Here is a 27,928-nt window from a genome sequence, read left to right as displayed (position 1 = left end):
TTTCCAGATTATGAATCTCCTCAAACATATTATAATCAGCGTTACAATATTGAAAAAAGCGATAATTCAGCATATTATGTTTCATTAAGTAATTTTGAATCACTTCGAGTTAAAGGTGCCATCAGAATTACATCAACATCAGACTTTACTAAAGCAGTCATTGAGTCATGTAAGTTTTATAATTGTAGTTGCTCATTATCTACCGATGAAGGAGGATCTTTGACTTTTGGATACAAAGGCCAAATTTCGCAAAACAAAAACTGTTATTTATTCTCATTTGCTCAAGACCGTCCAGCATATCGATCATTTGTATCCAATATTATAAATTATATAAATTCAGTTAAACAAACATCAATTTCACAATGTGGTTCAAAAATCAATCAAGCAAATGCATTGAATGATCAGTATAACGGGAAAATTCTCCTTGAATTCACAAATATTACTAATAATTATATTTTCGGTGGCTATTCAGGGTATTTGGTCAATAGTTTTTCTTCTGACTCAAAGGTTTCTTTTGTTAATGTCCATGAAAATTATCAAAAAACGCATTATATTGCTTTTCATCATGGAATTCCAAATCAACTCTTTAATGTTGTATCTTCAAATTATATCGGGAATCAAAATGGATATCTTATTCATTCCGAATGTACCTTAGTTCTAACAGGCTGTAATATTATTAATAATTCTTGCACGAAAACATTTTATTGTCATAAGCATTCAAGTTCAATTACATTGAATCAATGTTATTCTGACAAAACAGATTACGAATATCAAATTCCAATATTCCAGAATTCAATTCTTTATAATTTCATTGCAGAGTTTAATATTATTGAAACTTGCATGGATGGTCTTTATTATCATGGTGAATGCGTTACAGGATGTTATCTTTATGAAAATGGATTTACTGAAATTGTATTAATCTTTCTTTTAACATAAAAATAATGTTAGCTTCAAAAAATGTATTTTTGCTTTTTACTGATGCTTCCTCGTTCCTCTTTTCTCAATCAGAAAGGGCGAACAAACATTTTCCCCATATTTTTTAAGGGTGCCCTATAGACGATAGATCACCCTCAGAAAAGCAGTTTTAAGGTTATTTCTGTTAAGCTTTTATCTCGTTCAAGAGAGAGATTTTTTGAACTTTACTATATCATAATGCTTAGTTATATTATGACCAATCTCTACGATTTTGAGGATTTAAATTACGTTGAGAATTCATCGATTTTGTGATTTTTTGATTTTTTTTTCGAGTTTTTTTTTGATTTTTTCAAAAAAATAAGAAAGAAAGAAAATAAGGAAGGCATATAGTGTTTTCATTAAAAACAATTATTACAGTAAACAATGTCGCCAATTATTGGTTTTTTGAAATAATAAATTTGAAAAATGAAATATTGAGCATATATTCTACCCAATATCAATTGACTGATTAAATACAATATATATCTTTGCTTTATTCACTTTGATTGCTTTTGTATTAAAAAAACCGTAAAATTTGGCGGGATTTTAGCTCTTCCTATGGAGTATTCTATTCCAATCATGGAAGGATACATAATTGAAGAGATATTAATAACATATAAAGCTGATGACTGCCAAAAAAGGGTCTATCATCGAACTGTTTATTCAAATAAGAAACCTTTTTCGCATTTCATTAATCTAAACCAGCTTAATTCAAAACAAGATCATTCACAATCAAATGTTAAGGAAGAAACAATATTCAACGTCAAATTTAAGCCTGGAGTTCCGTATAGTGACGTTGTCAAGAATCTTCATACTTACATTTCTCTTATATCTGGTGCAGGATTTTCAAAACACATCGAATTGGCATCACTCCTAAACTTTCATTGCCCAACAGAAACTACATTACTTGCGCATCTAAAGAGCATATTGCCAGATCTTGAGAAAGTTGCAACAGCAAGTTGTGAAGCTAATATACAAGAAATTCTTAAACATGATTCAGAATACAAATTTAATGTTTCATTAGATTGCGCATGGAGTTCTAAGCGCGATGCTTTACATGCCGTCATTACGCTTATAGATATAAATACAAACAAAATATTAGATTTTAGAATAGTTTCAAGGCATCCAGAATTAATAAAATTCAAAAGTCCCAAAATTTTGGTTGAACCAAAAATTTCACCAGGATTAATGGAAAGCTATGCATTACGTGATATGTTGAAATCTGATTTATGGAAAAAAATAAAAGTTTTTTGTTCAGATGGTGATGTTAAAGATTCAACAATGATAGAGAATTCTGGTGCACAATTATCACATGTAAGAGATCCAAATCATGTGATAAAATCAGCATTTTCAAAAATTGTCACTAAATATCCTAAATTTGAAAAAATATTTAGGATCCTTTTTGCATGCCCAACATTAAAACCAGAGCAAAAGGTTCAGAGATGGATGGGATTAATTAATAGATATCCAGGAGAATCACCAGAGCATATCGAAAAAAGAGAAATTATTACAAATATTGCTCCATTGTTTCTAAGAATCAGCAAACAATATCATACAAATTTCAACGAAGCTTTCAATTCATTGAAAGCCCATTTAGTCCCAAAAAATCTTCGTTGGATTATTGGATTTCCAGCCAGAATTTTTGTTTCTGTATTTGCGTATAATGAAGACAATTGGAAGACAAAACTAAGAAGATTAATGGGTATAGATGATTCTTATTTTGATGAAGATATTTTACAAGTTATATTAAATTTCGAAAATAAATCCGATTATGACCATATCAGAAGAACTTCGGAAAACTACAGAAATCATAACAGATGCGTTCATTACATTCCAGATGAAATTGACCCAGAATTCGCTGACTTAGTTCCTCATAAACCGTCAAAAGATGGATCCAGATCCGAAAAAATTGAATACACTGACGATGAGGATCCGCCAGCGGATGAAGAACCGTCAGAATCTGAAAATCTTTCACTTCCAACAGATTATCCAAAATTCAACAAAAAATCTATATTTGGTTCCGATATAAAAGTACACCAGATTGGAAAAGGTTTTCATTTTTCTTCAAGGCGAAGGAAATTCCAGATGATCCTCAAGAATTCCAAAATTTATTATCCAAATTTAAACAAGATCTTTATAATACGTACTCGTCTTTAATTCGTATTAATGAAGAAAACATCTCGGCTGTTGCAGTTTACGATTCTCAGCAAGCAAAAGAAATTATGAATTCAGCTTTTACTGATTTTCATAACTTTGAGAAAATTAAGATAAACGCAATCAATTATCTTAACGTCCTCAGCCACAATCCACCATCTCTTGAAATGATAGCAGATTTTCATCCTGATTTGATACAACTTCCACAGACACTCAGAAAAACTCATGATAAGCAGTTAGTATCTCTAAGTTGTGTACTGAGGCACTGCGCGCCTCCGTACACCACTTAGCGGTTTTGACACTTTACGAAACCAGTAACGTAGATTTTACAACACAACCATAACACCAACTTAACCTTAAATATTTACAAAACCGTCTGACACATAAACGACTTCACTAACAACTTCACTAACGACTTCACTAACGAATTCCCTACCGTCCTCACTAAATAAAATAACCTTATTTTTATTTTTTTTAATTTTTTTTATTTCATTACAAAGACATGTCCGACTACATTTACTATGACTCTTTCCAGAGGTTTCCGTGAACTATTCAAAACTCAAGTAAAACTGAGAAACATGCATTTTAACAAAGACAGACCCATTGACGATGAAAGAAACCCTGAATATATTACAATCCCATATGACGCAAAGTTCATTGCATACATTCCTTATGGTCGCAGAGGAACGAAAACTATTTCAACAAAGAACAAAAATTATTTCTGGAGCGATGAAGAAAATTGCCTTATCTACATAAATGCATACTTAAATAAAGCTACATATTGTACAAAAGAAGGTTGGACTGGATTTGAGCTCTACATATACGACGACGATGGAAACAGACGTTGTGTATACCCATACGATAATATGTACCATTGTTTTCATCAAGCATTAAACGAATACATAGTCAGTAAGGGTCTCATTCCTGCTGAGTAGAAATGTTATATTTTTTTCCCAGATTTATTTAAAAATTAATGATATCACCACCCTCACACGTATGAAAACATAGCACAAAAATAAATTTAGGTGAAGTGGTGAAATCTCACCTCTTTTTTCACCTCTTTTCTCACCCTGTTGAATTCATTGCTTTATAACTCTCTTCCTTGGTTTCTTTTTAGTTGCTTTCTTCACGTCTGTCTCCAACTTGACTATCTTTCTTCTTCGTCCATAATGATACCAATTACTTCCACCAGTCAATGGGTCAAATGGTCTTTCGTAAGGGTTTCCATACATTCCATAAGGTCCGTATGGAAGAACTACTAGTGGAGAAGAAACATTTTCTTTAGTTCCATCGACTCTATTTAAATGCATTGTTTCACCTTTCATCTGGTCATTAAAGTCTTTTGCGTGTTTTGCAAACTCATCGTCCTTTCCTAAAGCATTTTCTGACTCAGTCGCAACCAAATTGGATGCTTTATTTATGAGCCCTATTTTATTTAATCTTAACTTCTTTGCAACCCAGCCTCCAATCTTCCCTTTATTTGCATCTAATGTCTTCGAAACCCTTCCTCCACTCATTTTATTTACTGCGTCATAAGCTCCAAGTGCTTTTGCTCCAAATGCTAATGCTTTTGTTCCCATTGCGCCTAAAGCTGCCCAAGCTACCATTTACACCATATTAAAATCATCTCTCTTCAATATTATCTCATAAAAGTTCTCGTTACTGGAGAAAGTCAATGAAACATAAGCGTTCTCACGGGCTTCGCCCTCACCGCTTTGCGGTCTATCTAACTTCTTTCTTATATCATCTATACGCTTCAAAATGTCTGAACAATTGCTAACATCTTCTACAACAGTTATTTCATCATGAATGACCTTCAAGAACAAGCTCATTTAATATGCTATTAAAATCATCTCAATAATGAGTCCATCCTTTCCATCTTTAGGTAGCACAACATCTTTCATTGAAGAAGGTTCGACAAGTCTTATGTTAAACTTACTGACAAAGTTTGTTATACTATAATGCTTCGGCGGCGAATACATGTAGTTTGAAAGACATAATATAGATTCTTCAGCAAATTCACTTATACTGGATTTTATAACAATGTTCTCACGAGACCAAATACCACCAATTGACAATCTTGTAAGCAATCCTGCTGAACCTTCAACTGTAAACGTCGATGGTAACATTCCACGAAGGTCATCTATTGACATCGTTGAGTCACTGTATTTAAATATTTTCTTAAAGCAATCGTCATTATCTAACCATGCAATAGCTTTGAAGTTTTCATTCGAATATACATCTGTTTCATTAAATGTAAAACCTGACTTCTTTGCAGAGATGACTTTAAAATCTATTGAGTTTGTTTCAAAATTATATGCTATGGTAACTTCTGAAGGTAATGGATGCCCTTCCGCAGTCAGTTGTTCTCTCACTACCGTTTGAAGCTTTGTATTAAAAACTTTCATGTCATCTCCTGTATCTAAGTTCACATACACAGCAACAGGAAAACTATCTTGCTTCTTTGTTTCATCATTATACCTCAAAACATTAAAGTTCTTCAATAATATTGTTCTTCCTGCTGGAATACTTCGAACCTGTCTGATTTCAATAGCTTTCTCACCTCCTACATACTCTACCCAGTGTCTTGGATATTCATAAGTATACTGACTTTCTTGAATTTTGGTAGGTTTCATCATAACGTGTTCATAGTATATCTTTATACTCTTGTCAGTTAGACTCGGTGCTATGTTCTGAATATTTCTGACTTGCATTTTTAATGGAGATAAAATGAAGCATTTAATACATGATGTAGATGAAGACATGAATGAAACTACAGACAAACTTAACTCTTCTCTTATTCTTCCTTTCAGCAAAGATTATGAATTCTGTTCAAATGGTGTGTATTTCTATTGTGGAAAGATGGGTTCAGGTAAGACATTTAACCTCATTCGTCTCATATACTCATAAACAGAGCGTTAGGAAACGACTCTTACTATGACCAAATCATTATATCAGCAACTTCAGACTCTATGGACTCAACAGCGAAAACATTTATGTCAAAAGTTCAAGCCTCTGTCGTTAAAGTTCCAGACAGTGAACTCATTGAATTTCTTCAGCGTTACATTCGACGTAAGAGGAAATATTATGCCATCGTAGAGTTCATACAGTCAGGAATGCAAAAGACTTCTGAGGAGATGGAAAGAATTATTGACAAACACCACTTACGTCAATACTCAGGAGTTTACGATATGAAACGACTTACAAACTACATTCTGTCAAAACTTTCAAAATACCCCTTCAAAAAATATCCTTCAAACACTCTGCTCGTTTGCGACGACTTTCGCCGGAAAAGGTTTAGTTTCAAAGCCTGACTCACCATTAGCTAACATCATTACTAAAGTCAGACATTACCATTTAACTGTAGCAATACTTATGCAAACATGGAGGTTTTTAGCTTTAAACATAAAACGTCTCATAACTGACTTCGTTATCTTTCAAGGTTTCTCACGCTATGATATTGAACTCATTTGGAAACAGTCAGGTATAACATTACCTTTTGAAGAAATTTGGAAGCATATAAGTCTCTCATCTCTCCTCGTTCATACCTTGAGATTCATATCATGACTAATACCATTAAAGTCAAAAATATTCATGGGAACGACCAACATTGTTTTAAAGTTTAACCTTCAATTGACTGATGGTAAACAAATTCCATGCATCTCTGTCGCCATTTCTGTTAATATTTTTGCTGTCATTCATATCATCCACTTCTCCATCCGTTAGCTTTTGAGGATATGCGTTAGAATAGCTGTTCTTAAATGAAGGCTTCTCTCCCTTGAGAGCATAAACTCTATAACTTTCTGCATACTTTATGTTTGAACCTCCTGAGCCATCATTGACATAAATTTTTATAGGCTTCCACCCTTTGTTCATGTTCCTGCTTCTTCCCTTAGCTCTTTTGTTCAGTAGTTCTACATCTTTATACACAGCACCTGTCTCAGTGAATTCAACAATATTTTCATTCGTTAGCTTTACATTCAAACCCTTGTCGAGTATATTGTTCATTTCATACATATAAAAGGTTTTTATTCTATATGAAATGAGAAGCAAATCCATCTTAGCTGGTGCCGTTAATGTTCCAATTGAACCAACATCAAATGTTGACTCACGAACGACAAACAATATTGTCATAAAGAACTATAGTTTCAGAGTGTTTAAAGAAAAAGAACCAGAACTTAAGTCGGTGAATTTAAACTCAGCTTCAAACGCTAACGCTACATCAGATGTTAAGTTAGAGTATCCACCACTGGACCAAATTCTTTCAAGAGAAGCCAACGACAACCCTTACACAAATGTTCAAACAAATCCTTCAGATAACGTAGACCATTACCTTCTTCAGTTATATCAAACTATCTTACTCAAAGACGATAAGAAGCTTTTGACAAATCTTATAAGCAAGAACCAAATAATTCTAACAAAGGAGGACCTTGAAAATGTTATATCACGAATAACAGGGAAACAATGTGTCATTGACTATCTCGACCCTGAAATCGAATGCTGTGGTCAAACGCCAATATTCATGAAAATAGGTAACATCCGCATCATTGAAACACCAGGAACTACAGGAGTTGAGTTTAAGTATAAATATTCGAATGAATACACAAAACTATCTACTGACTATAAGCTTTGTTTGAAATATGTTTTAGTAAATTAAAGCAGTCAGTCAAAAAAATTTCAAGTTAGCAATTTGTAATATCTATCCAAAACTTCTTCAACAGTATCGAACTCATCTTCATAATGCAAACCTAATCTTATTGACTTGGTGCAGTTTTCACTAACACAATATTTTTCTGTTCTCTTGACTGACATAACTAACTCATTTGTTTCATCAAACAGCAACAACCAAAGTTCATGACCTAATACATAACATTCATACTTTATATTTTTAGCTCTGAGTTCTCTTGTAAGCTGTTGCATTTAATATTTTCTAAAAAGTCAACTTCAACAGTCATTCGCACTGGTGCCTTCAGTTCTGCAGGCTCTCCTTGAAAGTCAACAAGTCTGAATTGTATATCTTTCAAATTATGAGGACTAATGCGAACCCATTTACCTAAATGAGTTGCTATGACAGGAACGTTTGGAATGAACATTGAATTGACTGCATAACAGAAGGATTTATATTCTACTGAACCTTTACTATTAACTCCTGAAATGCCTGTGACATTAGCTATTTTAGACTCAATGTATAAACAATTACCATAACATACGTATGGAACAGATTTCATCTCAATCGTTTTGTCAACACTTTTCAAAGGAAATGTCATATGGTATGCTCCCAGAAGCAATTGAACTCTATGACTCATTCGTGTTATCTTAAACTCCTTCACATAACTGAACTTCAATGTTCCCTCAGAAGAGAGTTCGACATCTATGTTGTCAATAGTTTCTTCATTTATGAGAGTATCTATGACTCCAGCAATTTTATCTATTCTATACCCAGCTCTGTTAGGAAATGTTATAACACTTCTTTTGTCATCTATTTCAATCTCTATGAAATCTGTTTCATCTGTTATGACAAAAGTTGCGATAGTATTGAAGTCAACAACTCTGAAAGCAAGCGCTTCATTCTGAAGACCTAAGTTTGTTTGTAGCTTTACTGTCCCGTATTCGTTTGGGTCTGTACTTTGCAAATAGAACAACATTTTATTCTCATTAAAATATGACTATTGCTGCATATGCGTATGAAACAAATGAAGCAAGAAGAGCACATGAACTAGTAAACGAAAACTCAACTTTAACCATTGAAGGCAATGATTTAGTCATTGACGATGGAAAAACTAAAAAAGTCATTGATTTCGATACTTTTAACACTTATGACCCATTCATTACAATAAGTAAAGTTCCTATCATAAATGATGGAACGGTGCAATATATAAATTCTACAGTAGATGCCTCATTAGTGAAAGTATTAAATGTTCTCATTGAATTGTTAAAGAGCTTTCGATTTGACGACAACATTAAATGCTTAAAGAATTTAGTCATGAATGAGAAACAAATTCTTGGCGTTGCTGGTAACAGTAATGATGTACACCTTATGACATTAGAATATTATAACGAACATAAAGATGAACTGAAAGGAGAGAAGGGTGACACCGGACCTCAAGGACCACAAGGAATACAAGGAATACAAGGTCCTCAAGGCGAAAACGGTTTGGATGGTGTAGATGGAAAGGATGGAAAAACTGCTAAATCATGGATATGGAACCTTATAAATACTGGTTTAACAGCTGCTTCATATGGAGTTCTTCAATACCAAATCGGAAAGATATGGGCGGTACTTGGTGAAGAAGTTTTAGATGACGTTAAAAATGCTTTGAACTTCATTTCAAATGGTTCTGATACTATTAAAACTTTATCTGGTTGGATGCAAGAAACAAGGAGTCAAATAGATACTGTAAGACGTATAGCAAACAATGCACGTACGGGATTGGATACTTTACGAGAAGCACAAAATACACTAAAGGAAGCAAATGATATTCTTGGCTCAGTATCAGACATGCATGAAGATTGGCTTAAAGGTATTGACAAATCTTTTAAAAATCACAGTCAGTCTATTGTTGACTACAAGAAAAGTATAGATTTTTTACATAGTGCTATGGACGTACATGATGGAAGCATAAGGAACTTACTTAATGCTAACAATAACTTACCAGGAACTATTAAAGCATTTATAAAGTCCTTTGTAAAACCTGGTGCTCTAACATTTAGGTCTTTGAGAGCAAGAGCATTGAAGTCAAGAGATGCAGAAACTCCAACAGAACCTACAGAAGGAACTGAAACAACAGAAACTCCAGAAGAACCACCAAAACCAACAGCTAATGAAATATTGTTCGAATATTTTCCAAGGTACTCTGTTCTCATTGCATACATTCAAGAAATACTTAAGAAAGCAGACTTGACTTTAGGAGATGATGAAAGTTCTGTATATCTTTCGTTCCAGTTTCAAATAGCAGAACTTTTGAGACAGATATGCTTAATGTATGACAACATCTCTGATTTCACAAGATATGATGACGACCATGACCCCGAACACGGTGAAGAAGAAGTTTTACAAACATCCATTAAGACAGGAAAGGTTTTAACTCAAAGTCTCATTATTGACACCAAAGATGGTGAAGTGGATGTTCTTCAAGAGCTGAAGAAAAATACTTCTGAAGGAGGTGGTGGTAGGCATGAACTTGAAATAAATGAGATAGAAGAGAAATTAGCCGAAAAAGCAGATAAAAACCATGTTCATTATATAAGTTCAGACGAACAGATTATAACGGACTACCATGGATATTTAACACAGGATGAAAAAGTGAAGACGTAAGATGTTAATGAAAGAAGATATAAATACATTCGTGCTAAAGGTTATGACATACACTGTACTGTACAGTATGACACAGGTAAAGCACAAGAAACATTTGGTTATAACGATGAAATTTATGCCTCTAGTTTCTTTGTTAACGGTGTATTAGTTGAACCAAGATTTACTTTGAGGGTTAAGGCAAAAATAACGTTTGAAGATGCTATTAAAAGTAAAGCTGACAAAGATGAACTTGACGCAATGAACAAAGTTTTGAAATCTCATAAACACAATATCTCCGATATAAATGAACTTCAAGCTACATTAAATAGTAAAGCTGAAAAGAACCATACACATGAATCCTTCACTACTGTTAGAGCAGACGACATAATATTGAACTATACCCTTGGTTCAAGTGCACCTTTAGAGAATCCAAGTACAAGCGTAAAAGATACACTAAACTCCTTAAATAACAGATGTATGAACATTGAAGGTCATGTCAGAAACTTTGAAACACATGAACTACCAGCAATGTTAGATAAGAAAGCAGATAAAGAACATACACATAACTCCTTCTCAACTGTTGCTATAGAAAGTATTGAAGGAACGGTTGACGGAACTGATGGGGATGCATTATATTGTAAACCTCCTAACTTTCCACAAGGTTTAACATCGAATGAAAACATAACAACAAAGAAAAACATTAGATGTAAAAATGTTTATGTCATGAAGGATGAAAATAATATTAAATTCACTGCTCAAGATTTATATGATAAGAAAGCAGACAAAACAGAGCTTCAAACATTAAAGACTGAAATACTTCAAACATTATATCCTATAGGCTCTATTTATACATCAATGAACTCAACAAATCCAGCAACAGTTCTGGGTTTTGGTTCATGGAAGCAGATTGTAGATAAATTCTTATACTGTGCTAGATATTCAAAACAAGCCGGTGGTTCGAAGAAAATTAAAGAAGCAAACCTTCCACCGCACACTCATACAGGAACTACAAACTTTTCTGGCGACCATAGCCACTCATTAAGAGACCACCCATTATACAACTCAGAGTATGAAGCTGGCAATGATGTTTTATCTCCATCTTATAACAATGCAGCAAAAAAGATTTTTCGACAAACTGAACCAGGAGGAAATCATACACATACTTTCACAACAAATCCAACAGGCTCGGGTGCAGATTATATGCCACCATTTATGACTGTATTCGCATGGTACCGCGTTCAATGAACGCGCTTGAGCCTAGAATAAAATCTTTAACTTTACATAAATGAGCTTGAAAGAAGTATTCGAATCATCACCGTGGAGGTCATTTAAGAAATTCAATGAAGCTGCAAAGAGTTGGGGATTTACTAACAGAGCTGAAGTGAAAAGGTTCTTTGACAAAAATGTTGTACATCAAACAAAAATAAACCCTTACGACTACTTTTTACCAATTTACTCCAACACTCCTGACGCATACCAATTTGACACTCTCGTTCAAAGCAGAAAAGGAAGAAAGCCACCATTCCTCATCTTCATTAATGTTAACACTCGCAAAGCATATGCATATCCAATGAGGAATAAAGGAACTTGTGAAGTGTTAAGAGTTTTACAAAAGTTTGTAGCAGAACATAGCCCAAGTACTTTAACATCAGACCAAGACAGTGCATACCTCAGCAATGAAATCACAGATTTTCTCATTAAGCATAACATAACTCACTACACTACTGAAGACCATAACCATAACATACTCGGCATCATAAACCGCTTCATAAGGACTCTCAGAGATTTAAATCAAGAGCGAGACTTTACCGAAGAAACAATGAAACATTTTCTCGAAGTATATAATTCCTCAACACATTCTACAACAGGACATACACCAAATTCAATGACACAACAACAAGAAGAAAAGTATATACAAAAGAAACGAAGTCAAACACAAAATATCAGAAATTCAACACAATTTACCCTCATTCCTGGTACAAAAGTTCGTGTAGTTCTTGACAACAAACCGTTGACAAAGAAACGTTTAAGGTTAAGTAGAAACTATTATATCGTAGACTCTACGCAAGGTAATGGATATCTTATAAAAGCTGCCGACGACTCTATTGCGTTTTATCCTCGTCATAAATTAGTTGAAAGTAGTAATGGCAAACTTGCTGAAACCATTGACGAAGCAAAGCGAGGAGTGGTTATTGAAATACTTGACTACGACATAAACGATGACACTTATAAAGTAAGATATGAAGGAGGCGTTGAAGATGTTATACCATCTAAGAACTTGAGAGAGTCAAAGCCAACACATCTGGGACCATTAGAGCGGGAGTACTGGAAAGACAAAAATAAGCCAGAAAGAATAAGAAAATTCTTCTAAACTTTTTCATTAGATGTAAATCAGACATGAATGAGAACAGTCATGTATTATTAATGGTACCATTTATTTTAACATAAAGACGCAAAGCGGCGAGGACGAAGTCCATGACCAAAAATAATGTTTAGGGTAGATGGTTAGATCTAACCTCATTTCTACCCTCATTTTTTTGTATTTGACGGGATTAATTCTTGATTTCAGGGATTTTTTGACGAAGTGCGAATCTTCACTTCGTCAAAAATAACAGTTATCTAATGAAAAATGAAAGTTATTTCTTATTTATCTCATGAAAGTTGTTGGAAAATAAGTCCTGGGAAGAGTATTATAAGGCGTTTTGTGAAGAATATAGCAACCGTCGGAATACAGACGGTTGGTTTTTATACAAAATTCATGTAGGAATTCCTGATGAAATCAAATAAGTTAGAGGAACGTATGTAGACCCAAGACTTATAAACTATATAGCAATGTGGGCTTCTCCAAAATATTGCATAGCAGTTGGAAAAATTATGGACTCCATAGACAAGAAAGTTCATGAGAAGTTAGATGAAGAAGAACTCGAAGATACAGTAGAGAATGCAAAACATTTGTTCGAACAAGAAGTTAGAAAAATGTGCGAAAAACAATTAGAACATGAACGTGAGATATTTTATGGTTATAGAGATTCTCCATACGAACTAGACCAATGGGAACAAGAAGATTTAAAGAGAGAATTTAGAGAATATGAACTCGCTAAGATAGCATTAGAAACTGCAGAAAAGAAGTTAAAAGTTTGGGGTTGTTTTGTACAAAAATATTGTGAGTAAATGAACCATTTATTTTTGTCATAAACGACCAGAAATATATTTTAGGGTAGATGGTTAGATCTAACCTCATTTCTAACCTCATTTCTAACCTCAGCCGCTAAGCGGCGAGACCCAAAGGGTCTTGAATTTTCATGAATTTCCTTAAGATAGAAAAAATAAAGTTAGTTTTATTTTTATTTATTTTTTTATTTTGTATAAAAGATATGATTTCAACAATCGGCACAACAACAATTCAAACAACAGCACCAAACTCGTTAGTCATGAATCCAACATCTATGTTAGTAGAGATGAAAAGCTTTATTCCTTCTTCATATACTTTTGAAACAAAAATCCAGAAGATAAAGCAAGAACTTTTAACAAGTAATTTAGACTGTACCGCACAGGATGAAGAAAATGAAGAATATCTTTATGTCATGCAGGACATTATTGACCATTTACCCAAATTGCCTGAAATCCAACAACAAAAGCTCACTATTCCTGAATTCGATGAAATAGAAGTGAAACCAACTGACTCAGTAGAAATAAAGAAGTTCATACGTAAAGTAAATTATGAGTTGCTAGGATATCATTGCAACCATAAAGTTATGGACAAAGATTGCGACATGGTATATAAGAACATCTCTGACATATATAAATCTGGGGAGTTTAAGACATACGACAACTTTGTTTCATTAGTTGCAGAATGTGTATGGCAGATAAGAGATAAAGATAGAAGAGGTAAGGTATGGAATGGACAAATAAAACCAACTGCTTCAGATTTAAAGAAAACCATTGACGCCTTGGTTGTTCTAGCTGGTTTTATTTCAATGTATAACGCAAAAATGAATCCGCAATGTTCTAAATGTAAAGCAGCAATGAGGAAATATAACTACTCCGTCAAAGAGATAGAACGTATGCAAAACGACTATGCAGACTTAAAGAAAGAAGCAGAAAAACCAGCAGAAAATAAAATGGACATGTTAGCATTTCTGAACAAAAACTATCCAACTGCTGACGATTTCCTATTATCTGACGTCAAGAAGAAGTATAAAGAAACCTTCGGCATTGTTAAAACATTCGATGTACTAAAAGAAGAAATAGAAGCTACAAAACTGTTTAGAATCTCACGAATTCATAACGTATATCATGTAAAATGTTTATAAAATAACTGGGGTAGAAATGAGGGTAGAAATGAGGTTAGATCTAACCATCTACCCTAAAATATATTTTTGCTGAATTCAGCACAAAAATAATGAATTTCCTTAAGATAGAAAAAAATAAAGTTAGTTTTATTTTTATTTATTTTTTATTTTGTATGTAAGAACAGATATGTCAAACATTGAGTTTGAAACAGTTAGAAAGATAGACAATGACACCAAAGTGGTTAGAATAGGTGATTTAAACGTAAGATACTCAAAGAAATACAACAAATATTCTTTGTCAGACATTATATCTCCATCTGAAAAGAAAACAAACCACTGGGTTAGAAATGCTTCAACTCAGAAAATTTTGACAAGAAATCCTGAGCTTATGATATCGGTAAGATTCTATGGAACTACAGCATATCTCATCGACAAAAGTCTTATACCAATAGTTTTGTTATGGATTGACCCAGTTGTTGGATATAACTTCATAACTTATGGTTCATTCGATACGGAACGTTGCAGTGAAGGCTTACTTTATATCGTTCAGAAACCGAAGGACTTCAATACAAAAAGATATAAGATAGGAAGAACATATAATATAACTCAAAGATATGACAGTACAGTCAATAGAGTCAAGGTTGTGTTTGTTAATGATATGAGAGCTGCTGAAACAGAACTACTTGAAAAGTTTGAGAAAATGTATGGTGCTCCCATGAAATGTAAAGAAACGTTTGAAGTAGATGAGATAGATAAAGCTATAAAATTATTTGACGAAGTTGCTGAAAAATACATGTAAAGCGTTTATTTTTGGTCTTTTGTGAAAGTCAGAAAATAACGCTAATTTTTTTCTAACAAATTTTTTTATTTTGTATGTAAAGACAGTAATGTCAACAACAGAGAACACAACAACAGTTATAGTCCATGAAGCTATAAATGAAGAATACGAGTACATACAGTTTAACAAACAACTCCGTCTCATTCGTTCGGTCAAAGACGATATGTACCAAATGCAAAGTATTTTGACAGCATGTTATGCTCCAGATACTAAGCTTCCTAAAGACTGGTTTAGGAACCAAAGCACTATTGAGCTATTAAATGAAGCATAGCGAGACATACTTTTTTCTGAAAACAGTGAAGAACAGCGAGTAGGTAAAAAACCCCAGTCGCCAAAACTCTATGAAAACCGTGAAAAATTGCCAAACGGTTTGAGAGGATATTATGTACATAGACTTCTTGTAAATAATGTGGCACAATGGGCTTCAGCTCGTTATGCTTGGTATGTTTGTAAACTTCTTGACGAAATTCATAGACAAGAACGTGAAGAGCTGGAAAAGAAACCTCAAGCAAAAGATGAAGTCATTGAAGCAAAAGACAAAAGCATTCAGAAAAGAATACCACGTTCGGTACCAAAAGGAAAGGAAAAGAACTATAAGTATATGATATATACTGAAGAGATGGAAAATGAAGAAGATAAAGATATGGTTATGTTGCATTTAGTCAGAAGAAACAACAAGAGCTTTTATGACTTAGCTAAAATATATAAATCTGACAGAAATTGGTTCTATCGCGAAAACTTACCGATTTCAATGACACCGAATGAGCAAATAAAGGAAATTGTCAAAAATACTCTTCCTCAAACACACTATGACATCAAAGGTTGTACAATACTTACCTTCAAAGAAGACTTAACATTGTTAAAGGAAAAAATAACAGAGTATTTTGACAACTTCAAAGAGGAAGAATAAAAAAATCTAAGCTAATTTTATTTTTTTTATAAAATATTATCTCATATGAAAGAACATGAATTTAGAATATTCGGAACTCATGACAGAAGAAGAGAACGAACAACATGTAAAAGATTATGCAAAATTTCTGAAGACATACAAAGCATTTAAACAATATCTAAATGCTTCTAAAGATTATGCAAAATTTCTGAAGGTATATAAAGCTTATGAAAAAGCGTATGAAAAGTTTATACATTGGGGAATTGTTGTAAAATATCCATATGAAGACTAACCAAAAATATATTTTTGCTTAATAGCTTTCAGGGTCTATTTCTTCTCAACCATTTCACTTCCTTCGTCAATGTCAATAGAAGCTTCTTCAACCTTTGGTAAGAATTTCTGTATAACATCTTGTTCGTTATTGTCTTCAGAGATGAAGGATATATATTTCACAGATGTTTCACCCTTCTTATATTCTTTCTGTTCGGAAAGATTCAATAGCAATACTGAAGAAGTCAATGTTAGAGTTCTTTATGACAGTATAATGAGTATCTTTGACATTCACGAAGAAACTCTTTTGTTTCAAAACTACTACTGCTAACTCTTGTGAAGTAATACGTTTGCGGTCAATGACGATAGCTAATGGTCTGACATACTGACCAAACTTAGATTCTTTCACAAACTTCTTGTTAAAGATAACATTAACGTTTGCAGCACCATTGAACTCATTCTTGATGGCAGTAGCGAGAGCATTGTATGAAAGAACTTGCAATCTTGCATGTGTTTCATTAAATAAAAATATTAAATTATTTTGAAAAATAATTTAAAAATCTAATCTAATTTTTTTCAAAAAAAATATAGGGTGTCCAAAGGTGTGTTTAGCACAAACCTGAATACTGCGAGAAATAAACAAGTTACATATATATAAAGTTTATTTAAATATAATCACATTGGATTCAATCACGCGTTCGCAGCGATCGATCCAGGCTTGAAAGACACGCTTTAAATCATCATGAGAAAATTGCTCAAATTGCTCTCTTACAAAATTTTCAAGATCATCTGGACTCGCGAATTCGCGTCCTTCAGCTCTCTTTTTTAGCGTGCCGAATAAAATAAAAGTCAGAGGGTGCAATATTAGGTGAATAAATTGGGTTTGGAACAGACATTGTTTTCTCACCAAGTAATTCATTACCTTATGACTTTTGTGAACTCTTGAATTATCAAAATGAATTGCAAACTTTTGTTTTTGTTGTTTGGATTTCTCAAACTCATCAGAATTGATAATTTGAGTAAGAACATTGTCAATTAGATACTGAGCATTCATCGTATTAGGTTTTTGAAGAATATCAATTGCGATGATGCCATTCACGCCCCAAAAAACCGACAACATCATCATTGGTGTGTCAATTTTTTTTCTTCGGGAATGGTTTGCGGATTTTCATCCTTCGGAATCCACATGATTTTGGCTTCTGTTGCATATTGAAACCAAGACTCGTCCCTGTTACTAAAAAGCGAAACTTCTTGGATTGATACGCACCCAATATAGAGAGGAGCTCTTTCGAAGATTGGACTCTAGATTTTTTTGAACTGAATTAAGGTTGTGCGGAACCCAACGTGTATACGCTAGTTTGTAGTTCAAATAATTGTGCAGATAATAACTGACTGTTGTACGTGGTATCTTTGTCATCTCCTCTATCCTTCTGAGTGATGCTCTTGGGTCTTCATCTAGCGCTTGAAGAATTGCTTTGATTTTCTTTGATCCGGCGATTTTTTGTCAATTTTTATGATGGGCGCCTTTTTGTTCATGAAGTGATACATCCTAACATGATACGTTACAGTGGAATAGCTAGGAGCATCCATACCGAAGCATTTTACCAATATCTCGTAGATTTTTTTACAGTCTTTGCATTTTTTTGCAAGAGCGAGGATGTTTTCTTTATGATTCATTAAAAAAATGAAAAAAATCCCGCCAAAATTTCCCGCGAAACCGCCTCTTGTCTCAAAATTCATTTTATATCCCGGCATGGCGCCAAAATACAACATACTCATCATATACATATATTCATATTTTTTATTATATATTTATAATCAGCATATATCTCCTTTAATAGTCTCATATAGAGCGCTGTGCTAAACGCACCTTTGGACACCCTATATTTTTTTATTTCCTACTAAAGATGTATCGGAAGTTGTCTAAGTTAGAACACTCGGAAATAAAACAACTTCTTACAGAAGCTAATATAGATGTTGCAAAGCATTACGCAACAAACAAAAAAGCACTCGCTGACATCCTCAATGACTATAATGGTGCAATAAGTTATGATAGAATTCATGAGTTCATAAAGCCGCAACGCGGCGAGAACGAAGTCCATGCAAGAGCATTTCCTTTAAATGACATTGCTATTGACTTATATCATAGACGTTCAGTACCTCATGAAGTAAGAAGAGAAATGTTTGACATAACAAATGCAAACGTTGGTGAAAAAGAAGAAGAGACGAACACTGACAACAGAGAAGAGAGATGTTTAAAAGTGCTATAGAACAAGTTCGCAAAGCTAACGATGTCATTCGTTCCATTGACGACAAACCAAAGAAGGTGAGAGATGGTTAAAGAAAGATGAAGAGAATAGGAAAGAGGAATGTTAAGACAGGCAATAGACTCATTGACTTTAACATCGAAGCTTTAGATGAACCAAACAGAGACTACTTACACAAACATTTCGGTAAGGTTTTCATGAGACTCTTAGAGAAGATTAAAATAAACTCCCAACAAAGATGGATGGTATGTTATAAACTTGGTGGAAAGTATGAATGTTCTACGTTAAACCTCAATAATATTGGAACATTACTACATCAGCTCTTGAAGGAGAACTTATATCAGAGATAGAAGCAAATGCTGCAGGTATTGTTGAAATGCACTATGACTTCTTCTTGACAAACATAAAGAATCTTACCGAAATAAAGATGTATGATTTAACAGAATATGAAGGCTTAACGATGTCAGATGTAAAGAAAGGCAAACCAAAAAGAGACCATATAGAGATGAAAGCACACTGACAAATGACCAGAAAGCCATTTTGGAGGCTCTTAAGCAAACAGGAAACCCAGCACTTATAGAAAGCTTTTGGAAAGATAATGGTGAAAAGAAGTTTTATAAGAAGAGAAGCGGTCAGTTCTGGAAGTATCTTGCACATTACCTATAAATCTTGAACGCTACCAAATCTTCAATGAACTGAACAAAAGAACTGCAACACTTATGACAGAGGACAATTGTTTCGTTTATGCTTGCATTCAGGCTGGAGTAGATGAAGAAACTATTGACCACATGAGAGAAGTCATTCGTGTTTAGAGACTTTCCTTAAAGTAAAGTACAAGAAATTTCTGACGCAACAGGTATAGCATTTAATGTTGTCATTGGTTACTTCAATGACTCAAGACATAATGAAATAAGAGATACATACCAAAAGAATGTGAAACTGTTAAAACTATTGACTTACTTCTTGTTGAAGACCACTACATGCTAAATGAAAGATTACCAATGACAACATATTTCATTCGCAACTATATAGAAATCTTGAAGGAGTGTGGTGGAAATGAACATTGAGAAACAGATGAAGATTTATACAAAGAGAGAGAACAAATATGTAGTTCGTTATGATAGAACAACACCGTTATGGGATGTTATGAAAACATTGTGGGAGTGCAAATATTTCGAACCTATTTCTTATGGAGAACTTTTCACATATACGACTGACTTATATAAACAGAACCTTGCACCATTTAAAGATTTGACATATGCTCCAAAGTATTGTGTACAACTGAAGAAGAAAGCAGAGTCAAAAGAAGTAAATAAAAATAAGTGCAAGTTCATTCCTGAGCACGTTTTCTTTGCTGACTTTGAGTGCAGTACTGATGGCTTTCATAAAGCTTTTAACATCTGTTATGACAGTGAAGATGGTTCAGTGAGTGAAAGCATTTGGGGTCAGAACTGTGCAACAGAATTTTTGGAGCGACTTCCTGACAAGAGTTTAATATATTTTCATAACCTCAGTTATGACATAAACTTCATCTTAAGACACATGACAGAAGTGAAAGGAACTCCCATCATTAAAGGTTCACGAACAATGCAAATAACTGGCTTATATAAAGGAAGGGCAATTATTATAAAAGACTCTTACAGTGTTATAAATAAGAAGCTTAAACTATTTCCTGAAATGTTTAACTTACAAACAGGACCGAAAGAAGTATTTCCATATAACTACTACAGCAGTACTTTGTTAGCAAATGACAACAGAACTGGTGTCATTTCTGAAGCATGTAAGTTTGTAAAAGATATTGAAACGTTCATGAAAAACATGGATTCCATCAAAGGTTGCAGAATAGATGAGAACCACTTCGACTTAGAAAAGTATAGCACATTTTATTGCAAACAAGATGTAAGAATTTTAAGAGAAGGTTTTGTTAAGTTCCGCAATGACATATTGAAAGAATTTGATTTAAACGTTTATGATTACGTTAGTATTTGTTCTATTGCTAACAAATTGTTTGAGAACAGAGTGTACTTCCCGAATGGAAATTTATATGACCTCTCAAATAAACCAAGAGAGTTTATTTCGAGATGCATTCAAGGTGGAAGATGTATGTTGTCAGATAACATTAAACAAAAGAGCGAAAAGAAACTCATTGCTGACTTCGACGCTGTTTCATTATACCCTTCAGCAATTGCAAGACTCTATACTTTAGAAGGTATACCGAAAGTATTGAAGGAAGAAATGTTAAGCACAGAGTATCTCATGAGACATTTATTCGATGACGACCAAAAGGAACCCATTGGTGAAAAGTTTGTGTCTGGCTTCTTTGTTCTCATTAAGATAACAGAGATTGGAATACATAGACACTTTCCTTTAATAGTTTGTGACCCTGAATTAAATCCAGAACTTAACGTTCCCAGAAGTTCAAACACTTGCTGTCTCATGTATGTTGGCCATATAACATTACAAGACCTCATAAAATATCAAGGTGTTAAATGTGAAGTGTTGCAAGGATACTATTACGATGGAAACAGAGATATTAGAATAAGAGATGAAGTAAAGAAGTTGTTTGAGTTAAGGTTAAAGTATAAGAAAGAAGGAAATCCTTTGCAAGAAAATATAAAGCTCATTCTGAACAGTATTTATGGCAAAACTATTCTATCTCCTATTGAGTCAAAAATAACCATAGTAAATGACAAAGATGCTATAAGATATGCCATCAGAAACTACAACCATATAGTGAAGTTCGAAGGTTTGGATGGTTCAGATAAAACTATTTTCAAGCTAACGAAAAGCATTTGCAGACACTTTAACTTCTGTCCACTTGGTGTTAACATTCTGTCTATGTCGAAGAGAATAATGTGTGAAGTATTCTGTACTGCTGAAGATATGGGACTTCAAATATTTTACCAGGACTGTGATAGCATGCATATTTTCAATGAAGATATCCCACTGTTAGCTCAGGAATTTCAGAAGAGATACGGTAGAGAACTTATTGGTAAAACATTAGGTCAATTTCATTCTGACTTCGCAGAAATAACACCTGGAAAACAAAGTTTAGCATACAAGTCAATATTTTGTGGAAAGAAGACCTACATAGACTTACTCACTAACGATTTAAATGAAGTTGCATTCCATGCACGTTGCAAAGGTGTCAAACAAGACGTCCTTGCTTTAACCGCTAATGAAATGTTTCCTGAAGCTATACAATGCTATTACAATGAAGATAAGAACATTCACATACCTGTTGGAACATATGACAAAGACTCTGAGTTCAGTTTAATGAAACTTTACAAAGCACTTCATGATGGTCAAGAGATTGGATTTGACTTATGTAAGTCATGTCAACCTTGCTTTGCTGAAAAGTTTAACTTCTCAATAACGACTAAAACAAGCTTTATTCGTAAGTTGAAGTTCTGAGGTCATTTATTTTTGTCAGCAATGAGGTCATTCGTGATAAAAATAAAACTAGCGGCAAGGGCGAAGCCCATGTGGTCATTTACAATACTGCGATGGTAGAGTTTAAGAGTTGTGCTTCAATGTAGAGACAGTCCTTATGGTCTGGAGGTAAGAACACTGGGCAGTTATGGTCATGAGTGGAGAACATGTCTATCCAAACTCACGATTGAAGCCAGTTAATTTATAGTATTTAGGGTTAGGAAGTGGTGAAGTTCTTGTATGACCAATGAACTCATTTTCAACTCCCTTACTTAAGTTTGAATATAATATAGCTTGCTTTCTATCCCAAATGCCAGGTGTTACAATCTTTGAAAATTCATTTTTCGGAAGCATTGCATCATAATTGAAAACATTCTTGAAATCATCACTTGGTTCAGAGATTTGAAATCTTATACGTAATGGATTTTCTTTCTTTTTAGCGACTTCATTGAATGGTGAGAATACAACAAACTGACAGTCATGTGTTCCATCTTCATTTTCATTAAATTCATAATGAAAGTCTATAAGTTGTGGCTGACTACCTTCTTCTTTCAGTTGTGCAAGAAACTCACGTAAAGGCTGTAAAGTTTGTACTTCAATGTTGAACTTTTTCTCGAACATCTCATTAAATGAAATCATACATTGTTGCAATGTTGTATCGTCTTTAAAGTATTTGTATATGTGAATGTTTTGGGCGCTAAAAGACTGTTCGTCATTTTCTATCTCGACTTGAAGTATAAAGTCAACCTTTCTGAAAGCACGTGTTATATACATAGATGTTATGCCAATGTACTTCTCTTCATTTATGTTCACAATCCAGTCTGTTGGAAACTTAAACGTTACTCTGTTCCCCTTTATTTTGACGTCAGGGTTTTCACTACTGAACGCAACAGATAAAGGTATTTGTCTATACATTTAATTCGGATAAAAATAAACCATTTACTCTTTCTTTGCTTCAGCTTCTTTAGCTTTTGCTTCAGCTTCTTCTCTAGCTTTCTTCGCCAGCAAACGTGGGTTCTTTTGTCTTCCAGCAGCTAATGCAGCAAGTTGTTTTTCACTAAGTTTTCTCTTTGGTCTCTCTGGCTTTTGTTCTTGTTTTTGTTCCTTCAGTTCGGATAAAATTTGCTCACGAATTTCTTTCTTCAATGCTTCAACATCTATGACCCCTTGGGTCTTGTCCGTAGGACTTGTCTGAGTCATTTGACTGCAGATAAAAAACAAAATTAAAACTTTAACTGATGTAAAATGAGCTTGTCAAAATCAGAGCGAGAGTCTATTATATTAAATGACGCAAGAGGAATACAACATCCTTTCTATTACGTAAGTCAGAGTAAAGATGGTAAAATATACGTAAGAAAAAGAAAGGTTCCATTAGCGAATGCAGAAAGCGACAGTATTAAGGTGCATGGCAAGGGCGAAGCCCACGAAGCCCATGTTAAGCCTTCTATTCAAACTGAAAAGTCAATAGAACCAGAAGAAAAGAAGCCAGATGTACTTTCAATAACGAACCAAGAGCTTATTGCAAAGTTCGTGAATTTCATTGAAAAACAAACCGAGTCAAAGAATCCTGACCGCCAGTGAAAGAAGTTGAGACAAAAGAGAATGTACAGTTCATTGAAAATGTCAAGAAACAACTTCCACCACGAATGCCAAGAAGAAGAGTGAGAATAATGAAGTAAATAGATATTTTTATCCGAAGTAAATACATGCAGAACGAACAGTTAAACGAATTTACTCCAGCAGAGCATATTCATCAGATTCGCTCATATTTCGATATCATAGACAATGCAGTTCAAATTGGTGACACTAATAGAAAATATTCTGACGCAAAGATTCCATCACAACCTGGAACTGCTAAAGATAACACATGGGTAACATTCAATCTCTCACCTCCTGGTGAAAATATGTTGGACCTTTACAATACATTCATTACGTATAAAATGGAAGGTCAATTTATTGTAGATAAAGAAATTGGTTCAGGTTCCAATAAACAAACCCACCAGGATTTTGGATTGGTTTCGATGACGCTTTCTATGCAGTTGCTGGATATCAAATCCTTGCAAATGGTCGTATCGTATATTCTCAAGACAACGCAAGAGAAGAAGCATATATAACTTCAAACTCACAAACTACCGAACAAATAAAGAAAGTAGATGTTTTCTCAAAGACTCGACATGAAGATGTATGGAGTCATTCGGGAACATGCAGAACAGGACAAATTGTTAGTGGTCCAATTACAGCAGGAAAATCATTTGATTTTAAGCTTCGTTTAAGAATTCCTGTTAGAAGATTCCTTCCATTAGAAGCTATTCGATTTATTCCAGCTTTTGCAGGAAACATTCAGCTTAAAGTAAAGTTCAGTAGCGACGCCTTACAATGCACATCTATATCTGTAAATGATATCATTGCTTTCAATCCAACTCTTAAAGTTGCATTTGCTTCAGATTCAAATCCGCCGACAAATAAATTTGTTCCATGGAATGAACCATTCACTATGATAACGAAGGCAGTAGAAGCTAGTGGAACAGTTACTATTACAACTGTAACCCAGCAACTATTTCGAACAAAGATGGATTTTAATGAATGTTTCATTCATCCAAAGTCATTCTCTTTAGACCCTAACATTTATACAGAACTTGTAGAACATTATACAAACGAGGCTTTATGTTTTCCTGTTAAAGTTATGGATTGGATTCCTATGGACGGTTCATTCTCAAAGAATACAGATAGTTCAAGTGCAACATTTACAGCAGCTTATACGCCTATTAATGTTAAAAGTATTTGGGCACTATTTAGAAAGAAAGACAACTATTATGTTAATTTTGAGAACCCTAAGTTTAAATATCTTCAGCTTTCCATGGGAGCTTATGGAAATATGCCTGCAGAACCTGAAAAATCATATGGACCTGTATTTTATGAAATGGTTGCGAACGCTTGCAATACAAACAATGATATGATAGGATTTAATGAAGATGTTATGAGGTCATTGGTGGATGATGGTAGTGTGGAACATAAATGGGATAGCTATGACAACACACATTTCTTATGTGGTTTTCCAACAGAAGTGGACTTTTGCTTCCAGCAAGGTCAAACATCTACTGCTCCAATAACATACAAATTGTCTGTTAAAGGACCTATTGAACTAGCAACTGAAAATGTACCAAAGCCACTTATTGGATTTATGAGGGATTGTTGCTTTGCCATTCAGGTAAGACAGTCAGGCATCCCCATAATAAGATTAGATGACTATAACTTAGCTACGGACGACAGTGAGGAATAAAGGATGAACGTTTATTTTTAAAGCTTATAAATGAGTTCTTCATCAAGCTCTCGTGAACCTTCACCATCTATGAAACAAACTTTACCAAACGATTATGGAGCACCTATTGAATATTTCTTACGAGCTGCACAATGGCAAAGAGCAGTCTCACCAAGGTTAGGTGTTCCACCAGCTCCTGTCAAAAATAGCATTTGGTCAAGTCCTTATATAAAATGGTCTCCCACTAGGTTTGCTAGCTACAGCAGGAGCAGTTATGATGTTGAAAAGAAATAAAGCAAATGTTGTAAATAATACTGAAGTAGCTGAAGTTAAACAAACTCCAACACCTTCGCCAAAACCTTTAATGACTCCTGAACCTATGGAAGTACAAACTCCTGTTCAAAAGTCAACTCCTAAACCGACTCCAACATTTAAACCAGAACCTACTCCTCAAATAAATCGTAAAACTCCTGCGTTTCCTTACTGAAAAAATAACGTTATTTTTATTTAATATTAAAATTTTTATTTGATTGAAATGACAAATAAAGTCACTGAAGCAATGAAACAAAAGTTTTTGGTAGAATACATTAAATCAGGAACTATTCCAGAAGGTTTTTACATTCATACTATGAAGGATGGTAGAGTTCAGTTTAGAAAGATAAAGCAACCATTAGATAAAGAAGGAATTTTGAGAAAGATTAAACTTCATGAGGACAACATTGCTGAACTTAAGAAGAAGTTAGAAGAGTTGGAGAAAGGAAGAGAGTTATAAAGCAATGAATTCAACAGGGTGAGAAAAGAGGTGAAAAAAGAGGTGAGATTTCACCACTTCACCTAAATTTATTTTTGTGCTATGTTTTCATACGTGTGAGGGTGGTGATATCATTAATTTTTAAATAAATCTGGGAACAAAAATATAACATTTCTACTCAGCAGGAATGAGACCCTTACTGACTATGTATTCGTTTAATGCTTGATGAAAACAATGGTACATATTATCGTATGGGTATACACAACGTCTGTTTCCATCGTCGTCGTATATGTAGAGCTCAAATCCAGTCCAACCTTCTTTTGTACAATATGTAGCTTTATTTAAGTATGCATTTATGTAGATAAGGCAATTTTCTTCATCGCTCCAGAAATAATTTTTGTTCTTTGTTGAAATAGTTTTCGTTCCTCTGCGACCATAAGGAATGTATGCAATGAACTTTGCGTCATAAGGGATTGTAATATATTCAGGGTTTCTTTCATTGTAATAAACAGAAATTCATCAAAAGTGACAGCTCTCAATTTTTTGACATTTGTAAATTCTAAATTGAATGAGAAAAATGAAATAATACTAAGCATAATACAATATTCTAGATTTAATTATAATTAGGAAAAAGTTAGTTTTGAGAGTACTTTTCATAGGCATATAGAATGAAATCTTCTGAAAAATAATATCACATAAACTCATATTATTTTCTAATATATAACTATTTTATATAAAAATCAAATTCAATGATCTTAAAAGCGAAGGATAAACCTCAAAATTTACGAATATAATGAGTGGGAATATAATGCTTATCTATCATAAAACCATATGAAATATCAATTTTTGCTTTACGCCTAATTTTTGACGACAATTAGCAAAAAATGTTAAATGTTAACACTCAGTCCATTTGAATATGAAAAATAAAATTGACTTTGATTAAATGTTTTTATTTATCATGCAATTCTTCTTGCGACCAAAGATTTGAATAAAATTTCAAAAAATAAGATAGCTTAAAAAATAATATACGGTAGTGTTTACTAATAGATGAATAGTATATAAATTCCATTAAAATGGATTTGATCCAAAAAATATATAAAATTTGATCATAAATAAAATCGTTTTAAATTACTTCTTCATTTAAATTATAACAATTATTTTTGATTTTTATTTATCATCCACATTCAAATTTGAATCTTATCACAAAAGAAGGACCACTTTTATGACTACTGCCAAATCTATAAGCAGAGAATGGCTATTTGAAGCTAAAAGAAGAATAGAAGAAGGTGAATCTTACAAAAGTGTGGGAAAGGAAGTTGAATTGGAAAATGGTAAAATTAAATTGAATGTTGCCGAAAATACAATAAGAAGAGCATTTCAACTTCAAGAAATCGAATTACCAAAAGTTAGTCGCGGCAGAAAACCAAATCCACCAACATTTGAGCAAAAACAATTAATTAATTCTTGTGTTTCACAATATAAAGGAGGAATTTCAAAAACTTATTTATTGATTAAAAGGTTTCAAATA

The 27,928-nt window shown here is 33.6% G+C and overlaps 17 protein-coding genes and 3 pseudogenes across 20 annotated transcripts, besides 4 other annotated features; 13 read left to right on the top strand and 7 right to left on the bottom strand.

Annotated features, from left to right (window-relative positions):
* The first annotated feature begins 1,043 nt into the window (after positions 1–1,043).
* Positions 1,044–1,078: a mobile genetic element.
* Positions 1,079–1,533: 455 nt separating this feature from the next.
* On the top strand, positions 1,534–2,016 carry TVAGG3_0995170 (uncharacterized protein; the record flags this gene model as incomplete). The annotated part of the gene is made up of 1 exon (XM_001277344.1): positions 1,534–2,016. A coding segment is annotated over one exon (483 nt), but the record flags the coding sequence as incomplete, so codon positions are not given.
* A 1,326-nt stretch (positions 2,017–3,342) lies between these two features.
* Positions 3,343–26,903: a mobile genetic element.
* Positions 4,300–4,715, bottom strand: TVAGG3_0995160 (protein of unknown function, DUF4107 family; the record flags this gene model as incomplete). Its single annotated transcript, XM_001315917.2, has 1 exon — positions 4,300–4,715. A coding segment is annotated over one exon (416 nt), but the record flags the coding sequence as incomplete, so codon positions are not given.
* On the bottom strand, positions 4,941–5,822 carry TVAGG3_0995150 (uncharacterized protein; the record flags this gene model as incomplete). The annotated part of the gene is made up of 1 exon (XM_001315916.2): positions 4,941–5,822. The coding sequence occupies one exon, from the start codon at positions 5,820–5,822 to the stop codon at positions 4,941–4,943; it is 882 nt and encodes a 293-aa protein (XP_001315951.2).
* On the bottom strand, positions 6,724–7,125 carry TVAGG3_0995140 (uncharacterized protein; the record flags this gene model as incomplete). Its single annotated transcript, XM_051254232.1, has 1 exon — positions 6,724–7,125. The coding sequence occupies one exon, from the start codon at positions 7,123–7,125 to the stop codon at positions 6,724–6,726; it is 402 nt and encodes a 133-aa protein (XP_051079806.1).
* TVAGG3_0995130 (uncharacterized protein) lies at positions 7,151–7,765 on the top strand (the record flags this gene model as incomplete). Its single annotated transcript, XM_051254231.1, has 1 exon — positions 7,151–7,765. One exon carries the CDS (start codon positions 7,151–7,153, stop codon positions 7,763–7,765), a length of 615 nt encoding a protein of 204 aa, XP_051079805.1.
* Positions 8,154–8,753, bottom strand: TVAGG3_0995120 (uncharacterized protein; the record flags this gene model as incomplete). Its single annotated transcript, XM_051254230.1, has 1 exon — positions 8,154–8,753. A coding segment is annotated over one exon (600 nt), but the record flags the coding sequence as incomplete, so codon positions are not given.
* On the top strand, positions 8,771–9,530 carry TVAGG3_0995110 (organellar and viral DNA polymerase type B; the record flags this gene model as incomplete). Its single annotated transcript, XM_051254229.1, has 1 exon — positions 8,771–9,530. A coding segment is annotated over one exon (760 nt), but the record flags the coding sequence as incomplete, so codon positions are not given.
* On the top strand, positions 10,661–11,647 carry TVAGG3_0995100 (keratin-associated protein family; the record flags this gene model as incomplete). Its single annotated transcript, XM_051254228.1, has 1 exon — positions 10,661–11,647. The coding sequence occupies one exon, from the start codon at positions 10,661–10,663 to the stop codon at positions 11,645–11,647; it is 987 nt and encodes a 328-aa protein (XP_051079802.1).
* TVAGG3_0995090 (integrase core domain containing protein family) lies at positions 11,973–12,724 on the top strand (the record flags this gene model as incomplete). The annotated part of the gene is made up of 1 exon (XM_051254227.1): positions 11,973–12,724. A coding segment is annotated over one exon (752 nt), but the record flags the coding sequence as incomplete, so codon positions are not given.
* TVAGG3_0995080 (uncharacterized protein) lies at positions 13,277–13,573 on the top strand (the record flags this gene model as incomplete). The annotated part of the gene is made up of 1 exon (XM_051254226.1): positions 13,277–13,573. One exon carries the CDS (start codon positions 13,277–13,279, stop codon positions 13,571–13,573), a length of 297 nt encoding a protein of 98 aa, XP_051079800.1.
* TVAGG3_0995070 (organellar and viral DNA polymerase type B) lies at positions 13,777–14,642 on the top strand (the record flags this gene model as incomplete). The annotated part of the gene is made up of 1 exon (XM_051254225.1): positions 13,777–14,642. A coding segment is annotated over one exon (866 nt), but the record flags the coding sequence as incomplete, so codon positions are not given.
* On the top strand, positions 15,582–15,803 carry TVAGG3_0995060 (KilA, N-terminal/APSES-type HTH, DNA-binding family; the record flags this gene model as incomplete). Its single annotated transcript, XM_051254224.1, has 1 exon — positions 15,582–15,803. The coding sequence occupies one exon, from the start codon at positions 15,582–15,584 to the stop codon at positions 15,801–15,803; it is 222 nt and encodes a 73-aa protein (XP_051079798.1).
* On the top strand, positions 16,152–16,442 carry TVAGG3_0995050 (uncharacterized protein; the record flags this gene model as incomplete). The annotated part of the gene is made up of 1 exon (XM_051254223.1): positions 16,152–16,442. The coding sequence occupies one exon, from the start codon at positions 16,152–16,154 to the stop codon at positions 16,440–16,442; it is 291 nt and encodes a 96-aa protein (XP_051079797.1).
* Positions 17,280–18,575: a mobile genetic element.
* Positions 17,357–18,479, bottom strand: TVAGG3_0995030 (annotated as a pseudogene). Its single transcript has one exon. A coding segment is annotated over exon 1 (1,123 nt).
* On the top strand, positions 19,678–20,679 carry TVAGG3_0995010 (annotated as a pseudogene). Its single transcript has one exon. A coding segment is annotated over exon 1 (1,002 nt).
* Positions 21,062–22,088, top strand: TVAGG3_0995000 (organellar and viral DNA polymerase type B; the record flags this gene model as incomplete). The annotated part of the gene is made up of 1 exon (XM_001284460.2): positions 21,062–22,088. A coding segment is annotated over one exon (1,027 nt), but the record flags the coding sequence as incomplete, so codon positions are not given.
* Positions 22,600–23,305, bottom strand: TVAGG3_0994990 (uncharacterized protein; the record flags this gene model as incomplete). The annotated part of the gene is made up of 1 exon (XM_051254222.1): positions 22,600–23,305. A coding segment is annotated over one exon (706 nt), but the record flags the coding sequence as incomplete, so codon positions are not given.
* On the bottom strand, positions 23,330–23,590 carry TVAGG3_0994980 (uncharacterized protein; the record flags this gene model as incomplete). Its single annotated transcript, XM_051254221.1, has 1 exon — positions 23,330–23,590. One exon carries the CDS (start codon positions 23,588–23,590, stop codon positions 23,330–23,332), a length of 261 nt encoding a protein of 86 aa, XP_051079795.1.
* Positions 24,960–25,670, top strand: TVAGG3_0994970 (uncharacterized protein; the record flags this gene model as incomplete). Its single annotated transcript, XM_051254220.1, has 1 exon — positions 24,960–25,670. The coding sequence occupies one exon, from the start codon at positions 24,960–24,962 to the stop codon at positions 25,668–25,670; it is 711 nt and encodes a 236-aa protein (XP_051079794.1).
* TVAGG3_0994960 lies at positions 25,701–26,136 on the top strand (annotated as a pseudogene). The gene has a single exon. A coding segment is annotated over exon 1 (436 nt).
* Positions 26,903–26,939: a mobile genetic element.
* Positions 26,940–27,928: the final 989 nt, after the last annotated feature.

This window comes from Trichomonas vaginalis, chromosome I (genome assembly GCF_026262505.1).
Source record: "Trichomonas vaginalis G3 chromosome I, whole genome shotgun sequence".
Classification (NCBI taxonomy): Eukaryota; Parabasalia; order Trichomonadida; family Trichomonadidae; genus Trichomonas; species Trichomonas vaginalis.
This window is presented reverse-complemented; position numbering and strand designations above follow the sequence as displayed.